At 32.7% G+C, this 14455-nt stretch overlaps 1 protein-coding gene across 1 annotated transcript in view; it reads left to right on the top strand.

Annotated features, from left to right (window-relative positions):
• Positions 1 to 238: 238 nt before the first annotated feature.
• LOC129949446 (uncharacterized) overlaps positions 239 to 14455 on the top strand; it is a 46714-nt gene continuing 32497 nt past the window's right edge. Inside the window, exons 1-2 of the mRNA XM_056060914.1 lie at positions 239 to 787; positions 3360 to 3411. Coding sequence (XP_055916889.1) covers positions 712 to 787; positions 3360 to 3411 — 128 coding nt within the window. The 5' untranslated portion in view covers positions 239 to 711. The remainder of the gene's footprint in view (positions 788 to 3359; positions 3412 to 14455) is intronic.

The following is a 14455-nucleotide window of genomic DNA, read 5'->3' as shown; positions in this document are numbered from 1 at the left end:
CACTTGAACAGCAAGTTTATCAAACCTTTTCAAATTATAAATATTTTATCAACCCAATCACATCATCTGTCAGTTCTCCAATATATTGCCGGAGACTTTCTATTGCGCCCAGCAATCCTTTTCAACTCAACTGCAGATCAAACCATCAACTTCATGTCATGGAACTCTCCGACGATGCATATAAAACCGATCAAAAGGTTGACTGAAAGTATTGTTGATAAAATTAGTAGTACTCTAATTGGTGGTGGTGGTCTGGTCACTGTCACAGAAACGAGCGACAGACAAGACACAAGTCATCACAGTTGTTCCGGTTTTCGAAGGTTGTAATTTAGTCAGTTTTGTTCGAGCGAGCTAAAGTTTTTTAATTAATCTAAAGTTTATTTAACCAGTCACACGCAAAATATTATAGTTCGTGCATATAGCTGGAGTTTAGATGTAAAAAATCGAAATGCAAAACTAAAATTTTGCAAACAAAAGAATTATCTAAAAACTAAAACAACTCTGTATGATGTTAAAAAAGCAACTTGCTTGCACCAAGTTAATATACCTATTGAATTCTGTATTTAAATAAAATAAAGCATATTACTGTCATTTGTGGGCTGGTGGTTTAACAATTAAAACAGTTCGAATCAAAATTAAATCAAACTATTTCTCCGTCGTCGGTCGATTTAAAGTAGATAAACAAATTGATTAATTACTTGGTATTAAATAATGGCAGCGGCGGCGGCTACAAGTGTTGTTGTCTTGGATCGTGGAAATAATACAACATGCACAATAAACTTACACGGTAAGCAAATATTTATATTTGTTCAAAACTTAAACCGTAATCAATAATTACTGAAATTTGTTTAAGTTTAAGTGTAAAGCTTAAAATGAATATGTTTGTTCTTATAGTAATTTAATCGTTTCAATAAAAACAAAAATAACAGTTCGGACATTTAATTACTTATCTACATGTTCTTGGTTTCCGTGTTCCGAGCTTATTATGTTGCGCAGTTAAAAAATAATTATTAAACTTCTATTATCTGTGTGGGTCAAAGCCTCTATTTGATTAGATAGTTCTTATAGAACATTAAGCAACTATGAAAAATAATAATCTATACTATTTATCATTAAGAAAAAGAAAAACTATTTTTATTATCGTTTGTTGGTACTTGGTACCTTATGATGACTTGAAAATAAATAAAGATTAATTATTTGTATAGGTAATCAGTACCTTGATGAGTATCGCTTCGTGTTTAATGTTATTTTTTGACCGCAAAACTTTTGAAGGTCTCGAATATTTATGGCGATATAAGAACTTAAAAGTAGAATACCAATTTCCTTGCAGTAATTAAATTTTGAACAAAATTCCTTTGAAATGATGGTGGTACTAGTGGTCTTATATTTTCTGATTCGAATAATCAGATAAACTTGGTATTTGAAGTTTTCCACTATATGTAAAATTTCTTAACCCTTTGCTTCCTAGCGGTGTCTCAGTGAATTTCTAACGATTTTATGACGAAACCAATTGCATTGTTTGTAACTATAATTGACACCTCCCCAAAACAATACGTAAAATAGTATTTTTACAGGTAGTTTTTTTTCCTTTTTGACCAATTAATTATTCTTATTTAAGTAAAAGCTCAAAGTTTTTTTCCTCTCTCAATTTTTTTTAATGAAAGTTAAAATTGCTCCACTTTTTACGGCACATGTTCAAGGCTACGTAATGTGTTAAAATATGTAAACAATTTTGCTGATACAATGACAAACTAAGTGTTATGGGTATAGTGCTTTACATTTCACGGAATTGTCCTTATTTTAAAAATTGTCAAGAAATAAAAAATGCAAAATAATGTACTCTGTTAGATTTTAGTGTTTCCTAGAAGCCGGTTATAGCTATTAGTAAAATCCATCAGTAAAATTTTAGTTTTTAGTTTTTAAACATGTTACAAATTTATTTCTAGCAAAAGATTAATGCAATAAGATGGATCCTATATTCAAGTACCTATCTTTTTCAAACAAAAAAAAAACAGTGCATTTAATGTTTTATTTAATTTATAAATCCATTTAAATTTTAATGATGAAATTTCATTTTACTGAACAGCCAAACAAAATTCCATTTCGTTTTACTGTTGGTGTTTCAATTTTTAACTGTTCCGATCACATCATTAAATATTTTACTGATGAAAGCAACAGCAACAAAAATTGCCCGAGGAGCGAAGCCTCAAAGTGACATTTAATTTAATTACTTAAATTTACTAATTGCTATAAACGCTCATCTGTAAAACATTTCAGATTCCTCATTTTTCAAATTTCAATGAAGGATTGATACTGATAGCTATAACCTTAATTTTACTTACTTACTTACTTTACTTACTTAGTAACATTTAAAAATAATTATTAATATGTAATACTGGGAGAAAATATACCAGTTTTCAAAACAGACTTTTGACATTTAACGTTACGTTATTCACCCTTTTGCTACTTTCACATAGTTTTAATATATATTTATAAGTATTCAATAAACAATATAAACAAAATCTAATAATATTCATCTTAAAAGTACTAATGATCACAAAATAAAGAACAATAACAATATACCTGACACAGGACTGACGCCTTAGGACTGACGAAAAAGACGAAATTTGAGATGTCAATAACTACATTTTAACAAACCAAAGTTTAATATAAATAAATAAAAATAAACTTTAGATTAACAAAACAATAACGACTCACCATAAGACTGACGTGTTGCCTGTCTTAGCACGTTTATAGACAACAAACATAACCCAAGGTAGGTAGGTAGGTAGAAATGGCGATCTCAAGGCAACCTAGCCTGAGATCCAATTAGCGCTGTAGTCCGCCGTTTTGATACCAAAAACTCGTTTGACCTTTGATTGAAAGGGATAGATTGATAGAGAAGCTTCATAGCGATTATGTTAGAGCCATTTTGTCGCATTGAAAAAAAAGATTAGGTCTCTATTTTTGTCTCAGATAGCTCATCGTCCTACATGTGTATGTACGCATAGTCTAAAAAGTCTCCGTACATCAACATAATTGTAGTATTTTTTTTTTTAAAGTACTAGGAATAAATGTAAAAACCAAAGTGGTAACATTGAAAAAAAACTTACTTTCCACCTTCACCTTTTTACCAAGTTTTAAAAAATTGTAATTGTGATTTTCAAATTTTTTTTTTAATATTTTGTTATAGTAAATATCTCAGGATCAAGAAAGAGAAAGCCGCTGTACGGAGACTTTTTGTGTTATTTTTGGACTATGTGATGTTGCCGTCCAATTTTTTCTTTTAATATTTCGAAATATACCTACAATAAATATTTCTTAAATAAAAATTGTTTCTATTTTACTTTCTATTTCAGGAGCTACAGTCGTATCCTGGCGTGTAAATAACCAAGAGCAGTTATTCGTTAGGTATGTAAGCCATTTTGTTTTAATTTGTAAAGAATCATATTTTCAATTAAAAAAAATAAACAAGAGTTAAAAACCATGTTGTAGAGATAAAGAAAGCTAAAGAAAGCAAATAATAAAATATAAACACTAAACAAAACCTCAAAAATAATTTGTAATGAAATGTCCATACAAATTACTAAAGGACTAAATAAAGTGATAAAGTTGTAACGGTATTGTCACATGATTTTTGAGGAGCTGCTCGATACAAGCTTCAACAAACCCACAATGAAGTGGTACGGTTCTTTCTTTTGCGTGGCGTTAAACCAGGTGCATATTGCATATTCATAATTATGTTTAATTATACGAGTATTGTTTTTCTGAATTGTATTCCTTACAAATTGAAGGTTCAAAAGCGAACGCTTTTTTCAAAACAACAGTGGTTTTGTGAAACAATGTTACGCTCACGTTGATTTAAAATTGTTCGTTGGTTTATATATCTGTAATTTTCATAAATAAGGAGATATTGGGTTCAAGTAATAGTGAAGAATAATAACCAATCATTGTAACCAATATTGTGTCAATGATTACGATGCATTACACAAAATAAAGATACTTTATATAATATCTTCAAATTTAGACAGATTTATGTTAAGAGCAAACACATTTAGAGTGTAAGTTCAGGGGGAATAACATCACCACGTGTCAAGTCACAAAAAACATCTGACCAACACTGGATTTAAAACGTTCAAAGTGCTTGCTCTCTCTTTAAGTAGATCGCATATAACCTCGATAATAGGTGTCATAACCGGACACTGTCTAATAGGAAAGCAAGCCACGAGACTAGGCGTATTCTTAAATGACTTTTGCAGAAGCTGTATGGACGAGGAAGAGGAAGAAACGGTTCTTCATCCCTGCTCTAGCTTGAAAACGCAAGAATTACCTATGAGAATTCTTCTTTAACGATCTGAACGATCTGAATCATATCGGTATAATCAGCCTACGTTTCGTAAGGGACTCAAGCTGGTTCCATTGAACTCAGGAGGAAGCCTCAAGATTCATGTGGTATCAAAATGGGCCATTAAACTGGCCTAAGAGTGTCCGTTTCCATCTTGGACAGCCACTATAGCCTAACCTAACCCATAAAGATATACATTATCAACTAAAACCCTGCTTAAATGTCCATAACAAAACTTATTATACACTTCTTAAAATTAACAAAAAATTAAAAAATATTGCGAATTAGTATCTTGTTGGATACCCTTTCGCTCTAATAACTGCTCTAATTCCGGACGGCATCGAAGAAACAAGTTTTTGGGTGACATTTGGGCCTATTTTTGCCAATTGCTCTTGAATGACCTTTTTAAGCTCAGATTTGTTTTTGATGTCATGTTTTCGAATTTGGCACACAAATGTTCGATCACATTCAAATCCGGCAACTGCGGTGGAATTTTAAGTTGATTGGGCACATTATAAAGAAGCCATTTCCTGACAATATGTGAAGTATGCTTGGGGTCATTATCTTGTTGATAGATGAATGACCCCTCACAGCCCAGGTTCTGGGCACTCTGGTAGATATTGTTTTTCAAAATGTCCAGGTAACCATAACGATCCATCGTGTTCTCGATAAATACCAAATTTCCTACTCCAGAAACTGCCATGCATCCCCAAACCATAACCGATCCTGAGATTATAACAGTATTCCAAAAAGTGATTTCATTACGATATGATTTTTAGCAAACTCAATCCGATTTTTGCGATTGACTTTGCTGATCATTTTTTTTTTCTTATAGAATTAGAGCTTATGGTTTGGGGATTGCATGACTGACCTATCTGCTCCTCCATCTGAGCCTGCAGTTTTGGTGCACTTATTTTCGGATTTTTTTACTGTGCGAATTATAAGCGGTTTCTCATCATCCGTAAAAGTTCGTGGCCGAACTTTTGTATACTTCTCTAATATTTTTTAAACAGTTGCTGGGCTTCTGTTAGTTAGTGTAGCTACTTTACGGATTGATATCACTTCGGTGGAGTGCTTAATTATTAATTTACAAACATTGAAAAATAAAAAGGGTACACATATATAGCACGTCCGCTTTAAATTTTTTTTTTTTAATTCACGGATTTAATATAGATTTCAGAATTGAATAGCTTTTACAGTTCTAGAGTTAATAAGTTAACTTATGACCATTTTTTCTTGTTGTGTATTTTACTTTGAGGAGCAGGTCCTTTTGAAAGAAAAAAAAAGTTGGTTCAGAGAATAACTAGAAAATGTATGCAGTTCTTTCTTCAATTATGAAAGCTATGTTATTAGAAGTTAGGTGGTCTAACAGTTAATTTTGAAACCTTTGAAAAATACAGATGACGGCAAAAGTGTTGCAGCAAAGCAAATTAATAATTCATTATGTGTCAACGATGGTTTACCTAAAACCTTTTTAAGTATTAGTAGGATGTTTCAAGATTTACAAAACAACCAAAACTGATTTAGTGGTGCGATGATTTTACTGGCCGATAATTTAGCAAAACTTTACCAATAATATAACAGTACCGCCAAGTCAACAAATTAGCGCATGTTAAAATTCGTGTACTTATTATAAATACGTTTGAATGTCAAATTGTAGAACTAACGATTTGGAGAAGTGGTTTCCCAATAAATGTCTCGATGTGGATAGTACAAAGTACACCCAACTCATTAACATGCTCTAAATTACAATAATCGTGCTTGGTTAAGAAAACTATTTATATTGAATGTGGATATGATTTGACTTCAAAAATATAAAATATGGTAAAATATTAAAAAAGAGTTTGGTATTTATGATTAAATAATCAAACTGTTCAATTTCATAGGTGAAATCACTGTCGAATAGGAAAACGTGTGCACATTCTTAAGCCACATACATATTGGTATTGCTTTTGATTATCCGTCGAAGTTGATTTTAAATTTCATTTTAAAGTACAAATTAAATAATGAATCATTTTTACATCAATTATTTTATTATATAATATACATATATATGTATATGTATACACTTTTTTTCATATTCCATTTTATATGGCACGAAGAGTTTTGCTTTTTATTGCAGCTTTTACTTATTCTAGTAAAATGTTCATGTGCAAAACAAAGCATCAGAAGCTGTATATATAGCTGCTAGCAGAAAAACTAACCACCAACACTACCAAAACAATGCTATGGTTTTTATGAATGGAATTGTTTCCATAGACCATAGAAGTTTCAGATCGATAGATCTCTTTAGTGTTTCTCTTTCGTAGGGTTTTTTTTTCTTAAAGGATTTTTGTTATTTTATACGTTCCACAACAAAATAAATCTGTATTATAATACGATTGTGTTAGTAGAATAAGTTTATTGGTATGACTAGGATATAGTCCAGGAAAATAAAAGGTTTACGAACTTCTTGCTCTTGTTCTTGGAATATGCAATAAGAGGCTTTAATTGCATGCTTACATACCTATTCTATTGTTGCAAGTAAATACAAGAAAATTAAATCGTTTAAAGGCAACTTATGTACAGTGACTGCTATTAATATTCAGTTTTTGTTAATTTTTTTTTTACTTCGTCTTGGTGTTTAAAAATAAAATATGTACAACTATTTCTTACTTGTGAAAAAAGAATTTATTATTTCTTATTAAATGGTATAATTTTTGGTTACCAAACTAAAAGCTAAACAAAGAAAAAAATAGAAAAGGAACAAAACTTTAAAAAAACATAGTTCATTAATATTCGGTTTTTTCTAAAAACACAAATGCATCGTTAAGAAATTCATTTTTTAAGAAATGATTTAATATTTTGTCGGATAACCTTAATTGGATATGACTCCTTGAAGTCTTTGAGGCATGTTTTTTTTTTTATAATTTTCGAAAGATATTCAACACTTATCTTGTTCCATTCTTCTTGGAGTCGAATTTTAAGTCCACTTATTGAAGTAACAAATTTTCAATGGGGTTTAAGTCTGGAGATTGCGCAGGTGTTTGGATAACTTTTGGATAGTTATAGAGTAGCCACTCTCTAACAACATGAGCCTTATGTTTCCGATTGTTGTCCTGGTAAAACTTGAAACTGCGCAAAACACCCATTCTCTCAGCACTTTGTCTCAAATTTAATATTGTTCTTTATTCATAATGCAGTCGATAAAAACAAGATCCCCATGCCTTTTGCAGATATGCAACCTCAAACCATGACATGCCCGCCGCCATGTTTGACAGTTGGTTTTAAATGTTTGCCCTTTAGCTCTTCGTTAGGTTTCCGCCAAACCATAACCCTTCCGTCTGAACCAAAGAGATTAAACATACTCTTGTTGGCAAAAATAACGTCGTCGCACCAACTTGCATTCTTGTTTTTATGCTCCTTCGCGAAGTTGACTCGAATTTTCCTGCTGCGCATATTAATGAAGGGCTTCTTTCGGGCAACACGACCATTGTAGACATATGCTTTGATGGTACGACGAATGGTTGATGCAGATATTTGCTTTTTGCATTTAATTCTGACTTCTTAAACTATTTTTGGGGCACTTAAACGAGGATTAGCTTTGATCTTTCGTACTATAGACGTTCTTCTTTCGTCATAAGTTTTTTTGGTTGGCCCAACTGCATCTTTGTCTCGATTCTTCCTTCATTTTTGTATCTCCGGACTTTATCCCCGACAGTGTTTAATAACTCTGCAAATTTCTTGTAAGTTTCACCTTTTTCGTGTTGAATAATCACAAGTTTTCTTGTTTCAAGGCTCGAACTTTGCCTTTTACGACAAATGTTTTATTTATTGAATAATTCTATAATGTTTGACTTCTAATTACTTTACAAATGTACGCAGAAAACCTACAGACTAGTTTGGTTTAATTTTACATTAAAAAAAAAACAAACCGTTAGTCTTAAGAAATGTCAAAACAAGCAGAGGAAGAAAAAACCGAATATTAATGGAGCGTTTACATTCAGCCTTTATACGTTTACATCTAATAATCTTAGCGGAGGATGATAAAGGGCAGATAATTTTTGATCAGTTGTAAGGAATATATTCATTCATAAATAAAATAAAAAAAATACTAAGATTTATAATAATGTTTATAAGTGGAAAATATGAAAAAAGAAATTGCATGATAAAAACTATATATTAATGCCACTCACTGTATGTTCAAATTCATAAACAAACACTAAAAGCACGTTTATCTAAAAGCCTTTTAAATTTTATCAGTTTCACCAAGATTAAAACTGAAAATCTCAGGGATATTTTTGTTAAAATAGAGTTCTCTTTACAACCCTGTAAAAATAAAACACCCTTTTTTCTTTCTATTAAGCGAATTGGGTGAGAAAAAACGAGAAAGCATTACATGTTGAAATAAATGACAAGAATCGCAAAATACTACAATGAATTTTAAATTACTGTCGCATACGCATTGAGTGTTAATTGAAAACCATCCATTTCTGTTCCTTAAAATTTCTTCTTCCGATCCAGCAGGTTACTGAATTCTAATGTGTGTGCAATCGACTGCACCAAGAGCTTTCGGAAATCTAGCCAAGCCGTAGAATTTGTTGTGAACGTTTAATTTATCATGACGATCTTTAGGAAGTGTAAAAAAATTTACTAAACATACATATCTCCGACGCAGATTTGGAAAGGTCCTATGGCATCAAGTAAAGTAATAAGCACTTGATTTAATGCACTGACGGGTTTATTTACGTTAGTTTTATGCTTCAAATGATGACCGAAGAAACTCAACAACTGTTTCACAGATGCTTTTTAAAGTCGGAAGCTCATTTTGAAGTCAATATCATCATAGTCTGAAAATGGATTCTTGTGAAAGCGGAATACTCTTGTACGGCGAATAACTATGTGTTGTTCTTCTTCGAAGATGACCTATCTAATATTCCAATTAAAAATTAAAATCATACAAATTATATTATAAATAGTAATGAGTTTGTTTACCTACATATTCATTCTGTATCTTCAAATATTGAGAGAAATCTGTTATATTCATTTTTAATGACACTTTTAAAATTTAATGAGCCAAAAATGGACATTTAGTTTTAAAAGGTGTTTAAAAGCTTGTTTACTAAAAACGTTTGATGAAACAAAATTATCTGATTTTACAGTTTAAAATCCTGTTAAATGTATGAAAGCTGTTTACGAAATTGGACATTAGTGTTTCGAAATTAATCTTTCCCAGAATTCAACAATCACTATCTACGATTTTAAGGCAAATAAATTAACTTTAATTTGAGCCTAAAGCTGCATCGGTTTTTTTTTTTTAAATTGACGTTTTTATACTAAAATGACAAATTTTGCTTTTGTCTATAGTATCAGAAAAAAAAAATGTAAAATATTAAAGTCAAAAATAACAGATACATTATTTAAACAAAAAACATGTCTTTTTTAATTTTTGTAAACGGTGATTTTTTAAGAGCTTGAGAACTTTTTTTGAAACGTTAGATTGGTCCATGACATTTACTTTTTGAAGATAATTTCATTTAAATGTTGACCGCGGCTGCGTCTTAGGTGGTCCATTCGGAAAGTCCAATTTTGGGTAACTTTTTCGAGCATTTCGGCCGGAATAACCCGAATTTCTTCGGAAATGTTGTCTTCCAAAGCTGGAACAGTTGCTGGCTTATTTGTGTAGACTTTAGACTTGACGTAGCCCCACAAAAAATAGTCTAAAGGCGTCAAATCGCATGATCTTGGTGGCCAACTTACCGGTCCATTCCTTGAGATGAATTGTTCTCCAAAGTTTTCCCTCAAAATGGCCATAGAATCGCGAGCTGTGTGGCATGTAGCGCCATCTTGTTGAAACCACATGTCAACCAAGTTCAGTTCTTCCATTTTTGGCAACAAAAAGTTTGTTAGCATTGAACGATAGCGATCGTTATTCACCGTAACGTTGCGTCCAACAGCATCTTTGAAAAAATACGGTCCAATGATTTCACCAGCGTACAAACCACGCCAAACAGTGCATTTTTCGGGATGCATGGGCAGTTCTTGAATGGCTTCTGGTTGCTCTTCACTCCAAATGCGGCAATTTTGCTTATTTACGTAGCCATTCAACCAGAAATGAGCCTCATCGCTGAACAAAATTTGTCGATAAAAAAGCGGATTTTGGGCCCATTCACTGAAAATTCGACGTTGTGGCAGATCGTTCGGCTTCAGTTCTTGCACGAGCTGTATTTTATACGGTTTTACACCAATATCTTTGTGTAAAATCTTCCATGTGGTCGAATAACACAAACCCAATTGCTGCGAACGGCGACGAATCGACATTTCACGGTCTTCAGCAACACTCTCAGAAACAGACGCAATATTCTCTTCTGTACGCACTGTACTCATTCGTGTGGTTGGTTTAATGTCCAATAAAGTAAACTGAGTGCGAAACTTGGTCACAATCGCATTAATTGTTTGCTCACTTGGTCGATTATGTAGACCATAAATCGCACGTAAAGCTCGAAACACATTTCGAACCGAACACTGATTTTGGTAATAAAATTCAATGATTTGCAAGCGTTGCTCGTTAGTAAGTCTATTCATGATGAAATGTCAAAGCATACTGAGCATCTTTCTCTTTGACACCATGTCTGAAATCCCGCGTGATCTGTCAAATACTAATGCATGTAAATCCTAACCTCAAAAAAATCACCCTTTACGTTATTGATTAAACACAATTTTAGTTTTTGAGAAAATTGGACACAATTATATATATGTACTATACTATTTTTTAAGTCAAGTAGTCTTTTATTTATTTATTTATTTATTTTATTATTATTATTATTATTTATTTTATAAAAAGGATCCCAAATTACTGAGCAGTATTCTAGGGAAGATCTCACATAAGCATAAAATAATGACCGAAGGGTAAATGGATCTTTAAACTCTTTTGAGTTGCGAACCACAAACCCTAGCATAGTATTTGCTTTAGCAACAACAAAATCAATATGGGAGTTGAAGTTTAGTTTGTAATCAAATATTACACCTATGTCATTCTTTTCTTTACTAAGCTTTAGTAAGTTTTGTTTTATTTATTTCGTATTCAAAATAAATTGGACTAAGACTACGAGAGAAAGATAAAGATTGGCATTTAGAAACATTTAAGAAAAGCTGGTTAGCAGTGCACCATACAGATAAGCGCTCAAGGTCACTTTGATGTAAAAGACAATCGTCCAAGGATTTGATACAGCGGAAAAATTTGATATCATCCGCAAACATTAGGCAGAGAGAATTGTTGATAACCGTTGGTATGTCATTGATTAATATCAGGAATAGAAGGGGTCCCAAGTGGCTTCCTTGAGGAACACCAGAAGTTACATGAATCACTTCAGAATGTAAATCATTAACGCGGACAAACTGTGTTCTACCTATGAGATAGGACGCAAACCATTTTAAACTATTAGAATGGAATCCGATAGATTCCATCTTTTTTAATAGTATACAATGGTTGACCCTATCGAAAGCCTTCGAAAAGTCCGTAAAGACTACATCAGTTTGAAAACCATTTTCGAGATATCTAGTAATTTGGTTACAAAAAATAGATAGGTTTGTTGTAGTGGATCTTCGAGGTATAAATCCATGCTGAGGTGGAGCAATCGTTTCTTTGAGAATAAAGGTTAGTTTATCATAAACTATTTTCTAGAAAATGTTGGGAATAGTAGACAATTTACTTATAGGACGGTAATTAGAAACATCCTGTTTAGAGCCAGATTAATGGATAGGAATAATATAGGAAATTTTCTGATCGTCAAGAAAAAGGCCCTTTTCGAGAGAAACATTGAACAGTAGAGTTAATGGCCCTGAAAGAGCAACAGCACAGTTTTTCAATACAATTGGTGGAATGCCATCAGGTCCCGGTTGACTATCATCATTGAGATCCCTTAGAGCTGACTCAACATCTTTGCAGCTTAAATTTAAGCTGCCTATATTGATGGTATTATCACTCATAACTGATGAATAATTTTGAGGAACATATTGAGGGAAGTAAACCGATTGAAAAAAATTTGCAAAGAGGTTGCATATGGTATTTAAGTTAGTTGATATAGTCCCTAAATACTGCATGCAATTTGGTGTCCCGTTAGAGCATTTTTTGTTATTTATGTACAACCAAAAATGTTTACTATTTTGTTTCAAGCAAGATTCAGTACGACACAGATAATCCTTGTACAAAAATGTATGTAAAAAATCGAATTCTTTTTGAAGACGTAGATAGTTACTCCGGAGTGCAATATCATTGACGGAATTTCGATATAATTTATACGATTTATTTTTTTGGTTATTTAAGTTTGATTAACGTTTAATCCACCAATGCGGCTTTGAATTATTAAAGACAACGACTTTAGGTACAAACAAGTTTATTCCTTCTTTAATTGTCCCCAGCAATAAATTATATGCATCCACGAGCTCATAATTATCAACGATATAGTTCCAAGAAAACGAATTTAAATGATTAATTAGTCCTTAAAAATTAGATTTTTTGAAATCATATTTGACTACTCTTCCCATTACAGGTTTAAAATAGTCATAGAAACCAAGTTTAACACTTAAGGCTAGGTGGTGAATACTATTTTCTGGACAGAAACAGCCTTTTTCATTAAATCGGTAATTCCAATTTTTAAGCTATGTGTTTATGACATTTTAATGAATTAGGTGGCTCAACAGTTGTCCGCTGAAAACAGACTTACAATCGACTTACAATTCTCAACTATTCCTGTGTGCGAGTAATGCTGTGAGGGATGCTGTTTTTTATGACGTTGCTCTAATGAAAAATCCAAGCTTTTCTACTTCGAGATCTGAACGCAACATGGCAAAAAATCGACAAAACCCGAAAAACCGATTTTAACCCTGATGGGCTATTTTCTTCCCCATATATATGTTTTCTATTTAATTTTTGTAGAACCAGACTCTGAAAACCAACACAATTTAAGTCTCAAGTTCTAGTTTATTTGTTTTACCTAAAAAATACCAACTAGCGAAAAAGGCCCGAAATTTTCACGGCTTTTCTGATATTTGGAAATCTTGTTTTGGGCGCTCGAGGTCGGAGACTTGGATAATTAATTGGACGAACACCACAAACAAATCAGAAATACCGGCATTAACGAAAGGTCTCCATCCATTCAAATGACAAAGTTACTGGACTTAAGTAAGAATATTCTTTTCAGAAACAAATACCTTGGTTTGATTATTGTAAGATTTAAGTTTTCTTGATAACGACATTTTAAACAATAATGGCTGAATCACAAACACGCTTCAGCTTCGGCTTCGCCTGACGTTTACGAGTTCAGCCATAGGAATTCAATGCATGCTATCACAATGAAGCTTCGACCTCACGTTTCATTTGACAATCGTAAGGAAAAGAACGTAATGTAACGTAATGTGACTCCAAACGGGTTACAATATTTAAGAACGTTTTGCAAATAACTATTTTTATTAAATTTCAACTACAAATGGGTTCCGGAAAGACGTTGACAGTAGCAGAAAGAGGACAACTCGATGCTTTCAAGGAAATGGGACTCTCAAGCCGAGAAATAGCAAGGAAGCTGAACAGAAGTAAGACAGTTGTAAACAACTATCTTGCTGATCCTCAAAACTATGGAAAAAACCAAAAAGGACGCACAGCCCAAGTAACAACATCCCGAGAAAAGCGGTTAATTTTACGTATTGCTTCAAATTCTACTCAATCAGCTACTAAAATAAGGTCCAAAAGCGGAGTATCAGCCAGTATTTCGACAGTCCGAAGGAAAATAAGAAAAGATGGTACTATCCAGAGAAGAAAACTCAAAAAGAAACCTGTTCTAAAGCAAGAACACAAGGAGCTGCGAATGAACTTTGCAACAGAACATGTCTCTTGGAGCAGTCAATGGAAGCGCGTCGTCTTTTCGGATGAAAAAAAGTTTAGCCTTAACGGCCCCGATGGTTACAACTTTTATATTCATGATTTAAGAAAAGAGGAACTAATTTTGGGAAGACATCACAGCCGTACATCAGGTGTTATGGTGTGGGGAGCTATCACCTACTATGGCAAAATCAAATTGGAGTTTCTTTCTCTAATAATGAACGGAAACAGCTACAAATACTTGTTGGAACGCT

This window comes from Eupeodes corollae, chromosome 3 (assembly GCF_945859685.1).
Source record: "Eupeodes corollae chromosome 3, idEupCoro1.1, whole genome shotgun sequence".
Classification (NCBI taxonomy): domain Eukaryota; kingdom Metazoa; phylum Arthropoda; class Insecta; order Diptera; family Syrphidae; genus Eupeodes; species Eupeodes corollae.
Note: the sequence above shows the minus strand (reverse complement) of the source record. Positions and strands in the feature narration are given on the sequence as shown.